This window comes from Ranitomeya imitator, chromosome 7, assembly GCF_032444005.1.
Source record: "Ranitomeya imitator isolate aRanImi1 chromosome 7, aRanImi1.pri, whole genome shotgun sequence".
Lineage (NCBI taxonomy): Eukaryota > Metazoa > Chordata > Amphibia > Anura > Dendrobatidae > Ranitomeya > Ranitomeya imitator.
The window spans coordinates 115,410,457-115,431,347 of NC_091288.1; the positions used below are offsets into that span (position 1 = coordinate 115,410,457).

The 20,891-nt window shown below is 45.2% G+C and overlaps 1 protein-coding gene across 1 annotated transcript in view; it reads right to left on the reverse strand.

Annotated features, from left to right (window-relative positions):
- Positions 1-20,891, reverse strand: part of PTH2R (parathyroid hormone 2 receptor) — a 1,239,906-nt gene that overhangs the window by 222,069 nt on the left and 996,946 nt on the right. The window contains exon 10 of the mRNA XM_069733763.1: positions 8,468-8,562. Within this exon, the coding sequence (XP_069589864.1) occupies positions 8,468-8,562 (95 nt within the window). The remainder of the gene's footprint in view (positions 1-8,467; positions 8,563-20,891) is intronic.

Here is a 20,891-nt window from a genome sequence, read left to right on the forward strand (position 1 = left end):
AAAATACAAAACTGGGGGCTAAAAAATAATTTTGGGGGGAAATTTTTATTTTTATTTTCATGGCTCAGCGATATAAACTGTAGTGAAACACTTGGGGGCTCAAAGTTCTCACAACACATCTAGATAAGTTCCTTGGGGGGTCTAGTTTCCAATATGGGGTCACTTGTGGGGGGTTTCTACTGTTTAGGTACATTAGGGGCTCTGCAAACGCAATGTGACGCCTGCAGACCATTCCATCTAAGTCTGTTTTCCAAATGGCGCTCCTTCCCTTCCGAGCCATCCCATGCGCCCAAACGGTTGTTCGCCCCCCACATATAGGGTATCAGCGCACTCAGGACAAATTGCACAACGACTTTTGGGGTCCAATTTCTCCTGTTACCCTCGGGAAAATACAAAACTGGGGGCTAAAAAATAATTTTTGTGGGAAAAAATTTTTGTTTTATTTTTACGGCTCTGCATTCCAATTTCTTCTCTTACCATTGGGAAAATAAAAATTTGGGGGCGAAAAGAATTTTTGTGAAAAAAAAGGATTTTTTATTTTTATGGTTCTGCATTATAAACTTCTCTGAAGCACTTGGTGGGTCAAAGTACTCACCACACCTCTAGATAGTTCCTTAGGGGGTCTACTTTCCAAAATGGTGTCACTTGTGGGGGGTTTCAATGTTTAGGCACATCAGTGGCTCTCCAAATGCAACATGGCGTCACATCTCAATTCCAGTCAATTTTGCATTGAAAAGTCAAATGGCGCTCCTTCGCTTCCGAGCTCTGTCATGCGCCCAAACAGTGGTTTACCTCCACTTATGGAGTATCGGCATACTCTGGACAAATTGTACAACAACGTTTGTGGTCCATTTTCTCCTGTAACCCTTGGTAAAATAAAACAAATTGGAGCTGAAGTAAATTTTTTGTGAAAAAAAGTTAAATGTTAATTTTTATTTAAACATTCCAAAAAATCCTGTAAAACACCTGAAGGGTTAATAAACTTCTTGAATGTGGTTTTCAGAACCTTGAGGGGTGCAGTTTTTAGAATGGTGTCACACTTGGGTATTTTCTATCATATAGACCCCTCAAAATGACTTCAAATTTGATGTGGTCCCTAAAATAAAATGGTGTTGTAAAAATGAGAAATTGCTGGTCAACTTTTAACCCTTATAACTCCCTAACAAAAAAAAAATGTTGGTTCCAAAACTGTGCTGATGTAGAGTAGACATGTGGGAAATGTTACTTATTAAGTATTTTGTGTGACATATCTCTGTTATTTAATTGCATAAAAATTCAAAGTTGGAAAATTGCGAAATTTCTCCAAATTTCCATTTTTTTCACAAATAAACGCAGGTAATATCAAAGAAATTTTACCACTATCATGAATTACAATATGTCACGAGAAAACATTGTCAGAATCACCGGAATCCGTCTAAGCGTTCCAGAGTTATAACCTCATAAAGGGACAGTGGTCAGAATTGTAAAAATTGGCCCGGTCCATAAAGTGCAAACCACCCTTGGGGGTAAAGGGGTTAATATATGTGGTTGATAATATTTCACTATTAAGGAGATTTTTCAGTATTCTCACCAGCCTGCTCACCATTGTTGTGCATGCCACTCTTGTATATGGTTTTAATTGTTTTTAATCGTGATTTTCTGTCTGGCATTTTTGTATCAATAAAGCCTTTTCTATGTATGGTATATGCTGTGTGTGCACTATCTTTGCACTCTTTCTTCTTGGTTTCATACAAAGTTAAAGATAGGTACGCAGGATTCATGCAGAAGAATGCAGAAGTGGGTGGGGCTTAACGGAGGACGTACGCAGCCCTCCGCAAAGCCCCCGAATGCAAATGTGAACTTAGCCTTACAATGATTAAAATTATACCTGGGGTGAAGAAACTCATGTTGTGGTTCTTGTTTAATCAGTGTTAGATATTTTCAGTTAATGAGATGCTCGTGCTCCGGGGTGGGACTGTTGGTAGAGTCTTATTTTGGTGCTCTAGGCCAGAGAATACAAGTTGAGACCTTCCCACAGGCCCGTCCAGAAGCACAAACAGTCTGTCTCGCACTCTGTCTCTATGATGAGGAACATGTGGGTGCTTTGGAATGGGCATGTGGGCAGGTCTCTTGGTTTCTCTTACAAAGAGCACCAAAATAAGACTCTGTCTACAGTCCCACCATGGAGCATGAGCATCTCATTAGCTGAAAGCTTCTATCACTGATTACACAAGAACCAGAAGATGGATTTATTCACCCCAGGTAACATTTTATGGCCGGAGTCACACTGCCATGTAATACGGACGAGTGCTATGCGATAAAAAAAAAAATTGCATAGCACTTGGACCAGTATTCCTCTATGGGGCAGCTCACATCACCGTTTTTTTCCTCGGCTGTTTTCAGTGTGCGAGTGGAGTGAAATCACAGCATGCTGCGATTGTCACCGACACTAGGCCGAGTCTCGGCTCACTCGCACCCATATAAGCCTATGGGTGCGAGTGAGAGAACGCACATCACTCGGATATCATCTGAGTGATGTGCGTTATACTCTGACCCCGGCAATGGAGGAGATGGAGAAATTAGTTTCTCCACCCCCTCCGCAGCTCTGCTCTGATCCGCTCTGTGCGAGAGGTTCAAAGTACACATGCATGACACTCAGCTTCTGCTCACAGCAGAGCAGGAGCCAAGCATCATTAGTATATCGCATCTGATGCCCTCGCAGCGGATGCAATACGCCAGTGTGACTCCAGCCTAATCAGTATAATAGAACCAACCTGACACTGTCTGTAGTTTGTTGAGCGCAATTCTGCTAATAGGTTTGCTTTAATGTCTATTTCTTTACCATGGGGACATTATTGACAGTGTAGAAATGCAGAGCAGCCTAGAGATACATCCACAAAGAATCCTGTGATCCACTTCCAATTTCAAAGATCATAAAAAAATAACACAAAAAGGCCTATTTCTACGGGCCATATGGCAGATTTAAAAAAAAAAAAAAAACATTAAAAAAGGAATACACAAGGGAGCAGCATTAATAAATGAATATCAAAAACTGTCCATTTTCAATTTGACAGATCTTCTGTCAGAAGTCTGTCAAAAGGTTTTTGGTATGTAATATGAGGACAGCATGAGGTAGGGGTTAAAACACAGATTTTAGCCATGTATCAAATATCAGGCTGTGTGCTGTTGTTTACTTACACTGAAGGTTTTATAACTATGGGATTATATTGCCAGGCTTGATATGCATGCAGCTGCTACCCTAACTCCATCCCCTCCTGTGATAAGAAGCTCACTGTCAATAGACAACGCACAGAGAAAGCAGTGGTGAGGATAAGGCTAGCTTTTGCTGCCTGCTTCATGTTACATCTAAGAACTATGATTATGTCACAGCTGCTGCTCCCAGTAAACTAATTGATACATCACTGGAATCAGGTTATCTTTTCCTACATTATGCGCTGTCAGATGAGGTAGCAAATATCTGGTGACAAATTCCTTTTAAGATACTAAGGGTATGTGCACACGTTGTGGTTTTTGTTGCGTTTCCGCGGCGTTTTTGGACTTGTGGAATTGCCTTAAATCTGCAGTGTATTGTGCACATAATATTAATCAATGGGAAATTAAAAAATGCTGTGCACATGCCGTGGAAAAAACGCGAGGATTTGCAGCTTTTTTTTCCGCAGCATGTCATTTCTTTGTGCAGATCTGCCGCATTTCTGCACCCATTGACTTCCCTTGTGACAGGCCAATCCACAGAAAACCCGCAGATGTAAAAAAGATCTGTGGTTTTGCTGCGGGGGTGGGTGCGAGAAACGCTGTGGCCTGAGAAGAGGGAAGTGCGTGGGCGGAGTTTGGGCAGTGATTGTGTGCATGTGTGTGTGCTGGCGGGATCTGCAGGGCTATATGCGGGGTTGGCGGGGCTGTGTGCGGGTCTGCCGGGGCTGTAGGGCTGTCTGGAGGTCTGCGGGCTGTACAGGGGTCTGTGGGGCTGTGCAGGGGTCTTCTGGGGCTGTGCGGAGGTCTGCGGGCTGTCCTGGAGTCATCTGGGCTGTGCAGGTGTCTGCTGGGGCTGTGCAGGGGGTCTGTGGGTTGTCTGGGGGTCTGCGGGGCTGTGTGGGGGTCTGCCGGGGCTTTCTGGCGGTCAGTCAGGGCTGTCCGGGGGGTCTGCAGGCTGTCCAGGGGTTTGCCTGGGCTATTCAGGGGTCTGCGGGCTGTCCGGAGCTCTGCAGGGCTGTACAGGGGCCTGCTGGGGCTGTGCGGGGGTCTGCCAGGGCTGTGTCATTGTGTGTGTGTGTGTGTGTGTGTGTGTTTGCGTGTGTGCAAGCACTGTCCGATGGGGCTACAAGTCCCATCCGGCTATGCCTGCTACAGTTACAGTGATTGACACTTTAGCCAATGATGGGACAGCAGTAGTCCCATCATCCGGATAATGTGTTAAATGTAAAAAAATATATATATGCAGTACATATATAGTTCATACTCACCATCTACACCTAATCCCCAAAGCCCTCGCTCACCTGAAAAAAATTAAAATAATAAACCAACAATATACTCCCTGTGTCCGACGTAATCCAATTAATATGATTGTCCCATGACAATCTCCTGTGGAGAGCTGATGAGACTGCTCTCCAGGGGCTCCGATGATACAATGACAGAGATAATCCTCCGAATTGCATCACTCCGCCGCCGACAGGTCCCTAAAGTTCACCTGTCACTTTGCAGCACTACATTCTGCGAATGGATGTAGGCGCACAATAAAAATGATGAAAAACTGTGTTGCGTTTTACTTCATTAAAATACTTTATTTTTATGTGTGTATTTTTTAACACTTTCTTACTATAAGATTAATAATGGAGAGGCGTCTTATTGACGCCTCTCCATTATTAACCAGGCTTAATGTCACCTTACAATAGCAAGGTGATGTTAACCTCTTATTACCCCATTTGCCATCCCTACACGGCAAAGGGAAGAAAGGGGCTAATTCCCAGAATTCGTGCATCGTACAGTTGCACCATTTCTGGGACAGTTGCGGGCTGGTGTTTGTAGCCAGGGGGGCCAATATCCATGGCCCCTTCCTAGGCTATAAATATCAGCCCACAGCTGTCTGCATAGCCTTTCTGGCTATAAAATAAATAGGGACCCACGTCATTTTTTGTGTCCCCCTATTTTAATAGCTAGTAAAGACTATGCAGAAAGCTGCGAGCTGATATTCATAGCCTGGGAATTAGCCATAGTCATGGGTATTACCCCCTTCCCAGGCTACAAATATTGGCCCCCGGCTGTCGGCTTTCCACCTCTGGAGCAGAAAATTGAGCAGGAGCCCATGCCATTTTTTCCCGTGGATATTATAAAAACTGTAGTTGTAAACCGGGGATCAACTTATTAAACTTTAAAGGGAACCTGTCACCCCCAAAATCTAAGCTAAGCCCACCAGCATCAGGGGCTTATCTACAGCATTCTGGAATGCTGTAGATAAGCCCCCGATGTATCCTAAAAGATGAGAAAAAGAGGTTATATTATACTCACCTGGGTGGGCAGTCTGATCCGGTGGGCACCTTCAATCTTCATAGGATGACGTCCTCTTCTGGTCTTCACGCTGCGGCTCCGGAGCAGGCTTACTTTGCCTGCCCTGTTGAGTGCAGAGCAAAGTACTGCAGTGCGCAGGCACCGGGAAAGGTCAGAGAGGCCCGGCACCTGCGCACTGCAGTACTTTGCTCTGCCCTCAACAGGGCAGACAAAGTACGCCTGTGCCGGAGTCGCAGCGTGAAGACCAGAAGAGAATGTCATCTAATAAAGATGGGAGGCGCCAGACAGCGACACCCATCGGACTGGACTGGGACCTCCTCTTGTTGAGTATAATCTAACCTCTTTTTCTTATCTTTTAGGATACATCGGGGGCTTATCTACAGCATTCCAGAATGCTGTAGATAAGCCTCTGATGCTGGTGGACTTAGCTCACCCTCGATTTTTGGGATGACAGGTTCCCTTTAAAAAAAATTTGTAATATAGAGGGCACTTGGAACAGATGTTTAACTAGAGGTGTTTTATTGTCAGCAAACATTAATGGTACATTTTAATAATTACTGGTACATAACATTACATAACATTCCAAGAACACTAAACCATTTCATCTTGCCAGGACACACGTCCACTCTCAGAAACAAAGAAGGATGCAAATGTATCTCTTATTTGGGCAACTTTAACTGTTGTCCTGAGATGGTGATGATGGTAATCTGGCAATGGGTTACTTACAGGTTCATCAAGTTCAACGTTGTGTCATTATTTAGCCATTATGTAGCTGTGCAGAACCACACATGTCTTGACAACCTTATCGACTGTCTCAATTTTGAGATTAATGGCTGTCCCAAAAATGTGCCATTTCAAGACAAGGATACCAAAGGCACACTCAACTGTTCTTCGTGCCCTGGTCAGTCGGTAATTAAAAATCCTTTTTGTGTGTCAAGACCCGACTGGAGTATGGTTTAAGGAGGTTTCCACACTTCGGAAAGGCCTCATCCTCAACCACAACAAATGGCATTGGCGGGCCTTGAATGTTGGGAAGAGGTTGTGGCAGGGGGAAATTGAAATGATTGCCATACAACCGCTGGCCCATGTCCGAGTTTTTAAATGTCTGGGAGTCATTACCATGGCCAAATGATCCAATGTCCACAGAGACAAAACTACAGTCCACGGCTGCAATTAGTAACATAGTAACATAGTTAGTAAGGCCGAAAAAAGACATTTGTCCATCCAGTTCAGCCTATATTCCATCATAATAAATACCCAGATCTACGTCCTTCTACAGAACCTAAATAGTAACATAGTTAAAAATCTTTTATTTGCCATTCCGTGCTTCCGTTAGTAAGCGAAAGTTGTTGTTTTTTTTTGTTTTTAGTAATTTACACTTCATACAGGGGTAGAACCCATGACCTCTAGACATATGGGGATATTTATTTGCACCATGGACGTGTGGAACCGTAGGGGCTATTTTATTTTAATTGCCATGAGCACTATGGAAAAATATTTTCTATAATTTTTAAAGTACTCGGATCACATTCCAGACGGTTTGGTAATTCTAATGTGTTTTGCCAAACAGGTGGGGACATTACAAATTTGCCAGTATTTATCGGCATTTTCCTGACAGATTTCTGTTGTGGGTAGGGGGATAAATTCCTCACGGAGAACATCCCACAAAGCCCGGCAGGTGTCTGCAACAATCAAAGATAGTATGGGAATTCCTATCTGAAACTGGAAATGGGGTAATGATAGGCACTCTCCGGTAGCCAGGAATCTGTCAAACGAAGAAAGAAAAAAAAACATTCAGAAAAATAGTTTTTATGACTGGGGTTTTGCAAAACAGAGAAAGAAAAAAAAAGAAAAGGACATGGCTTTTATAACAATAATATTTAGGACAGTTTTTTTGCAAAACAAAAAAAGCGATAAATGTTAAGCTCATTGCAGAACAATAAGAATTATGTTTAAATATTACGTACCTTAGAGTCACCAGCAGATGTTCCTCAGCAGAATCGCTCTACAGAGGTGGGTGTCCCTGCCTGCTGATGGCTCCTTATACACAGACCAGCAATTCCATGAAGCGGTCTTGAGACATCCTCGTGTACTCGAAATATTTCTCCAGATTTTCACAGAGCTTAATGAATAAGGAGCGCTAAGCTCCACGGCTCTGTCAGAGTTCAAGAATAAGGTGCTGCCAAAAGTGCCGACGCCGTCTTCTCTGTTTTTCTCTTTTCTGTTCTTGCTCACAAGCAAATGCAAACAAACAAGTTGACATCCAAATCCAGATTCCGATAGAAACTCTTCATGCGAAGATCCATCTTGACGCAGGATACAGGAGCAATATCTGAGAATTTCTTCTGTACAAGGGTTTATATACAGAAACACCTTGAGACACGCCCATTTTGCGTGGCTTGTTTCAAGTAAATTCTCCTAGAAATTTTTTTTTCTATCAAACACATGCGCATAAAAATGCTAACGCATGCAAAAACGCATCCAAACATTGCGTTTTTTTCCCATCATGCATAAGGTGATGCAGTTAAAAAAGCTGCGTTATCATGCATTTGCATGTATTTTTGCATACGTTTGCGGATGCAGACGATATGCTGCGGAGTAAACCGCAAATGTGAACCTAGTCTTAAACCTGAAATGTCATTAAACTCCAATAAATCTGTACACTTTGCTTCAATACATATTTTACACTATTTTTCTTTAAATTGAAAGGCAAACAAAAAACACAAGCAAAAAAATAAATCAACACATTTTGTCTGGCAAACACAGAATAAATTAGCAAATGTCCTTGATACTTGAAACTAGACATCTAGAACTGTATAACTCATGAATATTTATTTTATTTATAAAATAGTTTCTGAAAAAAATATAAGAACATATTTCCAGCCAATATTGTTTTACTTTGTTTTTAAACAACAAGGCAATATATTGATGTGTTCAATTTCAAAAAGTTCTGAAATAATTCTACCTGTACTGTTTCCTGGCATCATAACCAACTGCATTTGACTCCCAGATTTTTGTTGCAAGCACCCTCACTGTATTCAAGAATAGAAGGAAATTTAGCTGTAAAAAGTAAATAAAAGAAAAACCAATTAAATCAAAATAAATACTAATAAAAGTAAAAGTAATAATAACAATAATGTGTAGTAGAATAACAATATTTGGAATATTTGGTTGGTGAGCAAAAGACAATGCATGTCTGTTTTTGTGTTTGAAGGGAGTACCTTGTTATGGCAGTAGCCTGGCTATTAAACTTCCTATACATATTGGAAAACACTAAAGGTACCGTCACACTAGACGATATCGCTAGCGATCCGTGACGTTGCAGCGTCCTGGCTAGCGATATCGTCCAGTGTGACAGGCAGCAGCGATCAGGCCCCTGCTGTGCTGTCGCTGATCGGGGAAGAAAGTCCAGAACTTTATTTGGTCGCTGGACTCCCCGCAGACATCGCTGAATCGGCGTGTGTGACACCGATTCAGCGATGTCTTCACTGGTAACCAGGGTAAACATCGGGTAACTAAGCGCAGGGCCGCGCTTAGTAACCCGATGTTTACCCTGGTTACCATCCTAAAAGTAAAAAAAAACAAACACTACATACTTACCTACAGCCGTCTGTCCTCCAGCGCTGTGCTCTGCACTCCTCCTGCACTGGCTGTGAGCGTCGGTCAGCCGGAAAGCAGAGCGGTGACGTCACCGCTCTGCTTTCCGGCCGCTGTGCTCACAGCCAGTACAGGAGGAGTGCAGAGCACAGCGCTGGAGGACAGACGGCTGTAGGTAAGTATGTAGTGTTTTTTTTTTTTTACTTTTAGGATGGTAACCAGGATAAACATCGGGTTACTAAGCGCGGCCCTGCGCTTAGTTACCCGATGTTTACCCTGGTTACCGGCATCGTTGGTCGCTGGAGAGCGGTCTGTGTGACAGCTCTCCAGCGACCAAACAGCGACGCTGCAGCAATCCGGATCGTTGTCGGTATCGCTGCAGCGTCGCTAAGTGTGACGGTACCTTAAAGGTCTATTTTACCTGGATCTACTGGCAGCACAATACAACTGTCAATCAGCAAACTTTTACAGATTGTCTGTAGCTTAAATGCCTGTTTATGTAAGAAATGTAGGCATAGTAATGGAAGCACACTGAGTGATCTATACCAGATAGGCCGCCATTGTTCTCAGCAGTGTGAGACCTGTTTACATACTCCAACAAGAACGTGCCGTTTTGTCATGATGAATGATATTTTTTTGTTCACATGGTAATTAAAAGCCTGTGTAAACAGCAAGACAACAATTGTTGATGATTATCTTGCAATGTAAATGCCCCATAACATGCATTGTGGCCTTCATAGCCTCCCCTGACATTTTAAGACAAGATCCTAATCAGGATCAAGCTGTTGTTATTTCTCCAGCCAATCCTCCAGTTTTCATAAAAGATATACTATTGACAGAGGTCTGTCTCACTTCTGCCCATCAAAAAAATACATGAATAATCAACTGAGCTGTGTAAAGCTATAAATGAGTCAGGAAAGAGTGTCAGTGGAATAAAGGATCAGCTGACAGCTGTCTCAAGCATGTGACCTATACTTACTAATAATTGAAGGACTGTGATGCCTAAAATTGCCCCAAATGATCTCATAAACAGGAACAGCAGATTAAAAAAGACTGGAAATTTAACCCTAACCATCCACTTCAGCATCATACTATTTTTCGGTCTATTTTCGAACAGACTATGAATGATCCTGATTAGAGTTGAGCGACTTTGACCTTTTTAGAGTCGAGCCGGGTTTCGCGAAACCCGACTATCTCAAAAGTCGGGTCGAGTGAAATCGGCCGATTATGACGTAAAGTCGGGATCGACCGAAACACGAAACCCAATGCAAGTCAATGGGGCAGCATAGTCGGCAGTGAGTGGGGGCCAGGAAAACACCTAGAGTGCCCATTTTAATGTCAAAACCATCCATTCTTCTTAATGAAGCTTGTCAAGCGTAATTTACCTTATAATAATTGGAAGGCATTTGAAATTGGGGGTCATTTGGCTAAAGTTGTGGTGGGTAGGGCTGGTTCAAGTAATTAGTGGGCCCAGGAAATCTGGACCACGTCACGGCAGTGGAGCAGGGAGAGGTAAGTATTTCAACTTTGCAAGTGCTGTGAACCTGAGCAAGCAGGGGGGGCCCACTCGTTGGCATTGGCACTGGCACAGGGCCCCTCAAAGTACAGCGGTGTGTTTGCACGGCGGGGGCGCCTCCCACCGGCAGCAACACTTTTGCGTACCATGAGAGGCCCTGTGCCAGTGACGTCGCCAACTAGTATTCCTCCCCCCACCTGATGAAGGAACCTGCACTTTCATCTGCACCTTCCTCTTTGTCCCCGTGTAAGGTGGTATGGTATGCGGGAAGGGGGACCTGACTTTCAGCAGGGTCACAATCTTGCAGTGTAGCGTGCACGGGAAATGTTGCGTTATGGGTCAATGTACCAGCAGACTCATCTATCACTGGCTGGGCAATGGGCAGGATGAGGAGGAAACACAGATATAGGCCCAAAGAATAAAGTGGGCTAAATGCAGTTCAAAATTGGTAACACAGGACTAATCAGGGGGCATTGCAGTGGAGGACAACTGGAATGAGAGGCTGACACAGAGAGTAGGCCCAAATCAGTGAGTAGTCGAAATGCAGTTCAAAATTGGCAAAAGTAGTAAACAGGCGGCACAGCTTTGTTCAGTGGAGGAGAACAGCAAGGAGTGGCAGACACCGATAGTAGGCCCCAACCCAACTAGTAGGCCAAATGCAGTCTAACATTAACAACTACTTAACGAGCGCCTGAAAACGGAATTTCAGGACAGGAAACCAGGAGAACAGCAAGGAGCGGCAGACACCGATAGTAGGCCCCAAACCAACTAGTACGCCAAATGCAGTTGTTCCGTTTAACCACAATTTAATGAGAGCCTGAAGATAGAAGTTCAGGAAAGGCAACCTGGTGAACACTTTGGAGTGGAACACACCATCTCTCTACACCCCATACCCAATTTGTAGGTCTAATGCAGCGTAGTTTCCAACAACTACTAAACGAGAGCATGATGATCGAAGCATTGGCGAGGAAACCTGGGGAACACCTTAGAGTGGAACACACCATCTCTCTACACCCCATACCCAATTTGTAGGCCCAATGCAGCGTAGTTTCCAACAACTACTAAACGAGAGCATGATGATCGAAGCATTGGCGAGGAAACCTGGGGAACACCTTGGAGTGGAACACACCATCTCTACAGTGGAACACACCATCTCTCTACACCCCATACCCAATTTGTAGGCCTAATGCAGCGTAGTTTCCAACAACTACTAAACGAGAGCCGGAAGATCGAAGCAATGGAGAGGAAACCTGGGGAACACCTTGGAGTGTAACACACCATCTCTCTACACCCCATACCCAATTTGTAGGCCTAATGCAGCGTAGTTTCCAACAACTACTAAACGAGAGCCGGAAGATCGAAGCAATGGAGAGGAAACCTGGGGAACACCTTGGAGTGTAACACACCATCTCTCTACACCCCATACCCAATTTGTAGGCCTAATGCAGCGTAGTTTCCAACAACTACTAAACGAGAGCCGGAAGATCGAAGCAATGGAGAGGAAACCTGGGGAACACCTTGGAGTGTAACACACCATCTCTCTACACCCCATACCCAATATGTAGGCCTAATGCAGCGTAGCTTCCAACAACTACTAAACGAGAGCCGGAAGATCGAAGCATTGGCGAGGAAACCTGGGGAACACCTTGGAGTGGAACACACCATCTCTCTACAGTGGAACACACCATCTCTCTACACCCCATACCCAATTTGTAGGCCTAATGCAGCGTAGTTTCCGACAACTACTAAACGAGAGCCGGAAGATCGAAGCTCAGGAAAGGCAACCTGGGGAACACCTTGGAGTGGAACACACCATCTCTCTACACCCCATACCCAATTTGTAGGCCTAATGCAGCATAGTTTCCAACAACTACTAAACGAGAGCATGATGATCGAAGCATTGGCGAGGAAACCTGGGGAACACCTTGGAGTGGAACACACCATCTCTCTACAGTGGAACACACCATCTCTCTACACCCCATACCCAATTTGTAGGTCTAATGCAGCGTAGTTTCCAACAACTACTAAACGAGAGCCGGAAGATCGAAGCTCAGGAAAGGCAACCTGGAGAACACCTTGGAGTGGAACACACCATCTCTCTACACCCCATACCCAATTTGTAGGCCCAATGCAGCGTAGTTTCCAACAACTACTAAACGAGAGCCGGAAGATCGAAGCAATGGAGAGGAAACCTGGGGAACACCTTGGAGTGTAACACACCATCTCTCTACACCCCATACCCAATTTGTAGGCCTAATGCAGCGTAGTTTCCAACAACTACTAAACAAGAGCCGGAAGATCGAAGCTCAGGAAAGGCAACCTGGGGAACACCTTGGAGTGGAACACACCATCTCTCTACACCCCATACCCAATTTGTAGGCCTAATGCAGCGTAGTTTCCAACAACTACTAAACGAGAGCCGGAAGATCGAAGCAATGGAGAGGATACCTGGGGAACACCTTGGAGTGTAACACACCATCTCTCTACACCCCATACCCAATTTGTAGGCCTAATGCAGCGTAGTTTCCAACAACTACTAAACGAGAGCCGGAAGATCGAAGCAATGGAGAGGAAACCTGGGGAACACCTTGGAGTGTAACACACCATCTCTCTACACCCCATACCCAATTTGTAGGCCTAATGCAGCGTAGTTTCCAACAACTACTAAACGAGAGCATGAAGATCGAAGCAATGGAGAGGAAACCTGGGGAACACCTTGGAGTGGAACACACCATCTCTCTACACCCCATACCGAATTTGTAGGCCTAATGCAGCGTAGTTTCCAACAACTACTAAACGAGAGCATGATGATCGAAGCATTGGCGAGGAAACCTGGGGAACACCTTGGAGTGGAACACACCATCTCTCTACACCCCATACCCAATTTGTAGGCCTAATGCAGCGTAGTTTCCAACAACTACTAAACGAGAGCCGGAAGATCGAAGCTCAGGAAAGGCAACCTGGGGAACACCTTGGAGTGGAACACACCATCTCTCTACACCCCATACCCAATTTGTAGGCCCAATGCAGCGTAGTTTCCAACAACTACTAAACGAGAGCCGGAACATCGAAGCTCAGGAAAGGCAACCTGGGGAACACCTTGGAGTGTAACAAACCCTCTCTCTACACCACGGAAGGGCTGATTCTTAGGAAGGAAGGCTGTCGGAAAGAAGCAGGGCGCGTCCGAGGGTGATTATATTCTTATTAGGTATATACTCACCCTCGGACGCGCCCTGCTTCTTTATTTGTAATGAATGTTTATTTGCAATGTGGTTTTGACTTACTCTATTTTTTTGGTAAATAATGATTTTATTATTTTCATTGTTTTGCATCTTCTTGGCAATAATATAAAGAAGACGCGACAGGACAACACTCGGTGGATGCCATATCTGTGTTTAAAATTGAAAAAACCTTTCAGTTAACTACTTGCAGGAGAAAGTTATTGTAGCTGGTGGCCATTTTTAGTACTGTACCAGATTTTTGTTGTATATGTTTGTTTTTAATGTTAAAATATCTGCATTTGATATCTCTCCAGTATTTTCTTTTTTATAAGCAAAATACTTATTTTTATATTTTCTGATGTTGGTTCCAGGGGTACACGGGCAGCAGTGGTGTGGTCAGTGGAGGCCTAGTGGAAGGAGTGACCGCAGACAGGCATCGAAGGCCTAAAATAATAACACATGGCTGTAGGCAATTTTAAATTGGTTCCAGGGGTACACGGGCAGCAGTGGTGTGGTTAGTGGAGGCCTAGTGGAAGGAGTCACCGCAGACAGGCATCGAAGGCCTAAAATAATAACACATGGCTGTAGGCAATTTTAAATTGGTTCCAGGGGTACACGGGCAGCAGTGGTGTGGTCAGTGGAGGCCTAGTGGAAGGAGTCACCGCAGACAGGCATCGAAGGCCTAAAATAATAACACATGGCTGTAGGCAATTTTAAATTGGTTCCAGGGGTACACGGGCAGCAGTGGTGTGGTCAGTGGAGGCCTAGTGGAAGGAGTCACCGCAGACAGGCATCGAAGGCCTAAAATAATAACACATGGCTGTAGGCAATTTTAAATTGGTTCCAGGGGTACACGGGCAGCAGTGGTGTGGTCAGTGGAGGCCTAGTGGAAGGAGTCACTGCAGACAGGCATCGAAGGCCTAAAATAATAACACATGGCTGTAGGCAATTTTAAATTGGTTCCAGGGGTACACGGGCAGCAGTGGTGTGGTCAGTGGAGGCCTAGTGGAAGGAGTGACCGCAGACAGGCATCGAAGGCCTAAAATAATAACACATGGCTGTAGGCAATTTTAAATTGGTTCCAGGGGTACACGGGCAGCAGTGGTGTGGTCAGTGGAGGCCTTGTGGAAGGAGTGACCGCAGACAGGCATCGAAGGCCTAAAATAATAACACATGGCTGTAGGCAATTTTAAATTGGTTCCAGGGGTACACGGGCAGCAGTGGTGTGGTCAGTGGAGGCCTAGTGGAAGGAGTCACCGCAGACAGGCATCGAAGGCCTAAAATAATAACACAAGGCTGTAGGCAATTTTAAATTGGTTACAGGGGTACACGGGCAGCAGTGGTGTGGTCAGTGGAGGCCTAGTGGAAGGAGTGACCGCAGACAGGCATCGAAGGCCTAAAATAATAACACATGGCTGTAGGCAATTTTAAATTGGTTACAGGGGTACACGGGCAGCAGTGGTGTGGTCGGTGGAGGCCTAGTGGAAGGAGTGACCACAGACAGGCATCGAAGGCCTAACATAACAAAAATGTCAATACAATGGTATTGTCAGTGGCAGGCATTGAAGGATGTCAGCGCATAGACTAAACATTGGTGGAGCTGTGAGATAATTTTGCAAGTGGTAGAGCACTGTTTGAGCTGGGGTGGGGGGAAACTGTCTTGTGGCCGGCGGTACAGGCCCAGGGCCCCTCATATTACAACGGTGTGTCTGACGTTGGGTGCGCACCACCACCGCCAGAGACACTTTATTGTACTAGGAGGGACCCAGTGGCAGTGCCGTCGACCAAAAGCGGGCTCACCCACCTCTTCAGACCAACTGCACTCTCACGGGTGCTGTCGCCAAGTGTCGATACCACGGCCCCGTGTGGGGAGTTTGGCCATTTAGTGAGGTGTAAACATGTCGTATGCTGGACAATCAGGTGCAGAAAATTACGAGATTGGAAAAGGCATTCAGAATAGTCCACAGGCAAGACCTTTTCATAGGAAAGCTAGGTGTCAGCCGGGCAAGGTGGGGCAAAAGATTTCGAAATCCAGTTGTGGTTCATTTTAATGAAGGTTAGATCATCTACATTTTGGGTAGCCAGACGAGTCCTTTTTTCTGTTAGTATTGAACCTGCAGCACTGAATACTCTTTCTGATAGGACACTAGCTGCCGGGCAAGCAAGCTCCTGCAATGCATATTCTGCCAATTCTGGCCAGGTGTCTAATTTTGATGCCCAGTAATCAAATGGGAATGACGGTTGAGGGAGAACGTCGATAAGGGATGAAAAATAGTTTGTTACCATACTGGACAAATGTTGTCTCCTGTCACTTTGAATTGATGCTGCAGTACCTGTCCTGTCTGCGGTCATAGCAAAATCAGTCCACAACCTGGTCAGAAAACCCCTCTGGCCAACGCCACTTCTGATTTCTGCCCCTCTAACTCCTCTGGTCTGCTGGCCCCTGCAGCTCGTGTGAGAACGATCACGGGCGCTGTGTGCAGGGAATGCCAGAAGCAAACGGTCAACAAGAGTTGATTGTTTGGTTGCTAATATTAGTTCCAAGTTCTCATGTGGCATTATATTTTGCAATTTGCCTTTATAGCGAGGATCAAGGAGGCAGGCCAACCAGTAATCATCATCATTCATCATTTTAGTTATGCGTGTGTCCCTTTTGAGGATACGTAAGGCATAATCCGCCATGTGGGCCAAAGTTCCAGTTCTCAAATCTGCGGTTGTGCTTGGTTGAGGGGCAGTTTCAGGCAAATCCACGTCACTTGTGTCCCTCAAAAAACCAGAACCCGGCCTTGCCGCGCCACCAATTTCCAGTGGCCCCGGAAAAGCTTCCTCATTAAAAATATAATCATCCCCATCATCCTCCTCGTCCTCCTCCTCCTCTTCGCCCGCTACCTCGTCCTGTACACTGCCCTGGCCAGACAATGGCTGACTGTCATCAAGGCTTTCCTCTTCCTCAGCTGCAGATGCCTGATCCTTTATGTGCGTCAAACTTTGCATCAGCAGACGCATTAGGGGGATGCTCATGCTTATTATGGCGTTGTCTGCACTAACCAGCCGTGTGCATTCCTCAAAACACTGAAGGACTTGACACATGTCTTGAATCTTCGACCACTGCACACCTGACAACTCCATGTCTGCCATCCTACTGCCTGCCCGTGTATGTGTATCCTCCCACAAAAACATAACAGCCCGCCTCTGTTCACACAGTCTCTGAAGCATGTGCAGTGTTGAGTTCCACCTTGTTGCAACGTCTATGATTAGGCGATGCTGGGGAAGGTTCAAAGAACGCTGATAGGTCTGCATACGGCTGGAGTGTACGGGCGAACGGCGGATATGTGAACAAAGTCCACGCACTTTGAGGAGCAGGTCGGATAACCCCGGATAACTTTTCAGGAAGCACTGCACCACCAGGTTTAAGGTGTGAGCCAGGCAAGGAATGTGTTTCAGTTGGGAAAGGGAGATGGCAGCCATGAAATTCCTTCCGTTATCACTCACTACCTTGCCTGCCTCAAGATCTACAGTGCCCAGCCACGACTGCGTTTCTTTCTGCAAGAACTCGGACAGAACTTCCGCGGTGTGTCTGTTGTCGCCCAAACACTTCATAGCCAATACAGCCTGCTGACGTTTGCCAGTAGCTGCCCCATAATGGGAGACCTGGTGTGCAACAGTGGCAGCTGCGGATGGAGTGGTTGTGCGACTGCGGTCTGTGGACGAGCTCTCGCTTCTGCAGGAGGACGAAGAGGAGGAGGAGGGGGTGCGAACGGCTACAGCGAATTGTTTCCTAGACCGTGGACTTGCTGTCCCCTGTGGACCCTGCATCCACCACATTTACCCAGTGTGCCGTGATGGACACGTAACGTCCCTGGCCATGCCTACTGGTCCATGCATCTGTTGTCAGGTGCACCTTTGTGCTCACAGATTGCCTGAGTGCATGGACGATGCGCTCTTTAACATGCTGGTGGAGGGCTGGGATGGCTTTTCTGGAAAAAAAGTGTCGACTGGGTAGCTCGTAGCGTGGTACAGCGTAGTCCATCAGGGCTTTGAAAGCTTCGCTTTCAACTAACCGGTAGGGCATCATCTCTAACGAGATTAGTCTAGCTATGTGTGCGTTCAAACCCTGTGTACGCGGATGCGAGGCTAAGTACTTCCTTTTTCTAACCATAGTCTCATGTAGGGTGAGCTGGACTGGAGAGCTGGAGATCGTGGAACTAGCGGGGGTGCCGGTGGACATGGCAGACTGAGAGACGGTGGGAGATGGTATTGTTGCCACCGGTGCCCTAGATGCAGTGTTTCCTACTACGAAACTGGTGATTCCCTGACCCTGACTGCTTTGGCCTGGCAAAGAAACCTGCACAGATACTGCAGGTGGTGCGGAAAATGGTGGCCCTACACTGCCGGAAGGGATGTTGCGTTGCTGACTAGCTTCATTGGCCGAGGGTGCTACAACCTTAAGGGACGTTTGGTAGTTAGTCCAGGCTTGCAAATGCATGGTGGTTAAATGTCTATGCATGCAACTTGTATTGAGACTTTTCAGATTCTGTCCTCTGCTTAAGGTAGTTGAACATTTTTGACAGATGACTTTGTGCTGATCAATTGGATGTTGTTTAAAAAAATGCCAGACTGCACTCTTTCTAGCATCGGATACCTTTTCAGGCATTGCAGACTGAGCTTTAACCGGATGGCCACGCTGTCCTCCAACAGGTTTTGGCTTTGCCACGCGTTTTGGGCAAGAAACGGGCCCGGCAGATGGAACCTGTTGCGATGTTGATGCCTGCTGCGGCCCCTCCTCCTCCGCTTCAGAACTGCTGCCGCCTGCACCCCGTTCCCCCAATGGCTGCCAATCGGGGTCAAGAACTGGGTCATCTATTACCTCTTCTTGTAGCTCGTGTGCAACTTCGTCTGTGTCACCGTGTCGGTCGGTGGTATAGCGTTCGTGATGGGGCAACATAGTCTCATCAGGGTCTGATTCTTGATCAGCACCCTGCGAGGGCAATGTTGTGGTCTGAGTCAAAGGACCAGCATAGTAGTCTGGCTGTGGCTGTGCATCAGTGCACTCCATGTCAGATTCAACTTGTAATGGGCATGGACTGTTAACTGCTTCACTTTCTAAGCCAGGGACGGTATGTGTAAAGAGCTCCATGGAGTAACCCGTTGTGTCGCCTGCTGCATTCTTCTCTGTTGTTGTTTTTGCTGAAGAGGACAAGGAAGCGACTTGTCCCTGACCGTGAACATCCACTAACGACGCGCTGCTTTGACATTTACCAGTTTCACGAGAGGAGGCAAAAGAGCTAGAGGCTGAGTCAGCAAGATAAGCCAAAACTTGCTCTTGCTGCTCCGGCTTTAAAAGCGGTATTCCTACTCCCAGAAAAGGGAGCGTTCGAGGCCTTGTGTAGCCAGACGACGAACCTGGCTCCACAGCTCCAGACTTAGGTGCAATATTTTTTTTCCCACGACCAGCTGATGCTCCACCACTACCACTACCCTCATTACCAGCTGACAATGGACGCCCCCGGCCACGACCTCTTCCACCATACTTCCTCATTGTATTAAAAACGTAAACAAACTAATGGTATTTGTTGCTGTCACACAAATTACACGGTGAGCTATAACTTCAGTATGATTTAGCTACCCCTTTACAGGTGAGTGAGACCACAACGAAAATCAGGCACAATGTTACACACTCTGTTGTTGGTGGCAGCAAATGAGAGAGATGCCACACACGCAGGACTGTCACTGAAGCACAAATGTAAATATTAATCTCCCACTGATTTGATTTTTTTTTTTTTTTAAGGGAGACTTTAGGAAAAAAAATAATAGAATAAAATTATTTTTTCAGGAAGAATTTAGAAACCAAATAAAATAAAATGATTTTTTCAGGGAGAATTTAGAAAACAAATAAAACAAAAAAAGGCTTTCTATGGCCCACTGAGTGAGAGATGACGCACACAGGAGTCAGGAGTGGCAAACAAGCCCAGAGGCCAATATTTATCTCCCACTGATTGATGTAGTGATTTTTTCAGGTAGATTTTGGAACCCAAATCAAGCTAAAAAAAATAATAGGCTTTCTATGGCCCACAATTGGAGAGAGAGAGAGAGATGGCACACCCAGGAGTCAAGACTGGCACACAAGCAGAAAGGGCAATATTAATCTCCCACTGATTTGTTATTTTTTTTTTTTTTTTTTCAGGGAGACTTTAGGAAAAAAAAATAGAATAAAATGATTTTTTCAGGAAGAATTTAGAAACCAAATAAAATAAAATGATTTTTTTCAGGGAGAATTTAGAAAACAAATAAAACAAAAAAAGGCTTTCTATGGCCCACTGAGTGAGAGATGACGCACACAGGAGTCAGGAGTGGCACACAAGCCCAGAGGCCAATATTTATCTCCCACTGATTGATGTAGTGATTTTTTCAGGTAGATTTTGGAACCCAAATCAAGCTAAAAAAATAATAGGCTTTCTATGGCCCACAATTGGAGAGAGAGAGAGAGATGGCACACCCAGGAGTCAAGACTGGCACACAAGCAGAAAGGGCAATATTAATCTCCCACTGATTTGTTTTTTTTGTTTTGTTTTTTCAGGGAGACTTTAGGAAAAAAAATAGAATAAAATGATTTTTTCAGGAAGAATTTAGAAACCAAAGAAAATAAAAAAAAGGCTTTCTATGGCCCACTGAGTGAGAGATGACGCACACAGGAGTCAGGAGTGGCACACAAGCCCAGAGGCCAATATTTATCTCCGACTTTTTTTTTTTTGTTCCAGGGAAAATTTATAAACCCAATAAAAAAAATAATAAATAGGCTTTCTATGGCCCACTATCTGAGAGACAGAGAGAGATGGCATGCTTAGGACTGGCACACAAGCCCAAAGGCCAATATTAATCTCCCTTTTTTTTTAAGGGAGAATTTATAAAACCAAAAAAATAAAAATAAATAGGCTTTCTATGGCCCACTATTTGTGAGAGAGATGGCACGCTCAGGACTGGCACACAAGCCCAGAGGCCAATATTAATCTCCCACTTTTTTTTTTTTTTTCAGGGAAAATTTATAAACCCAATAA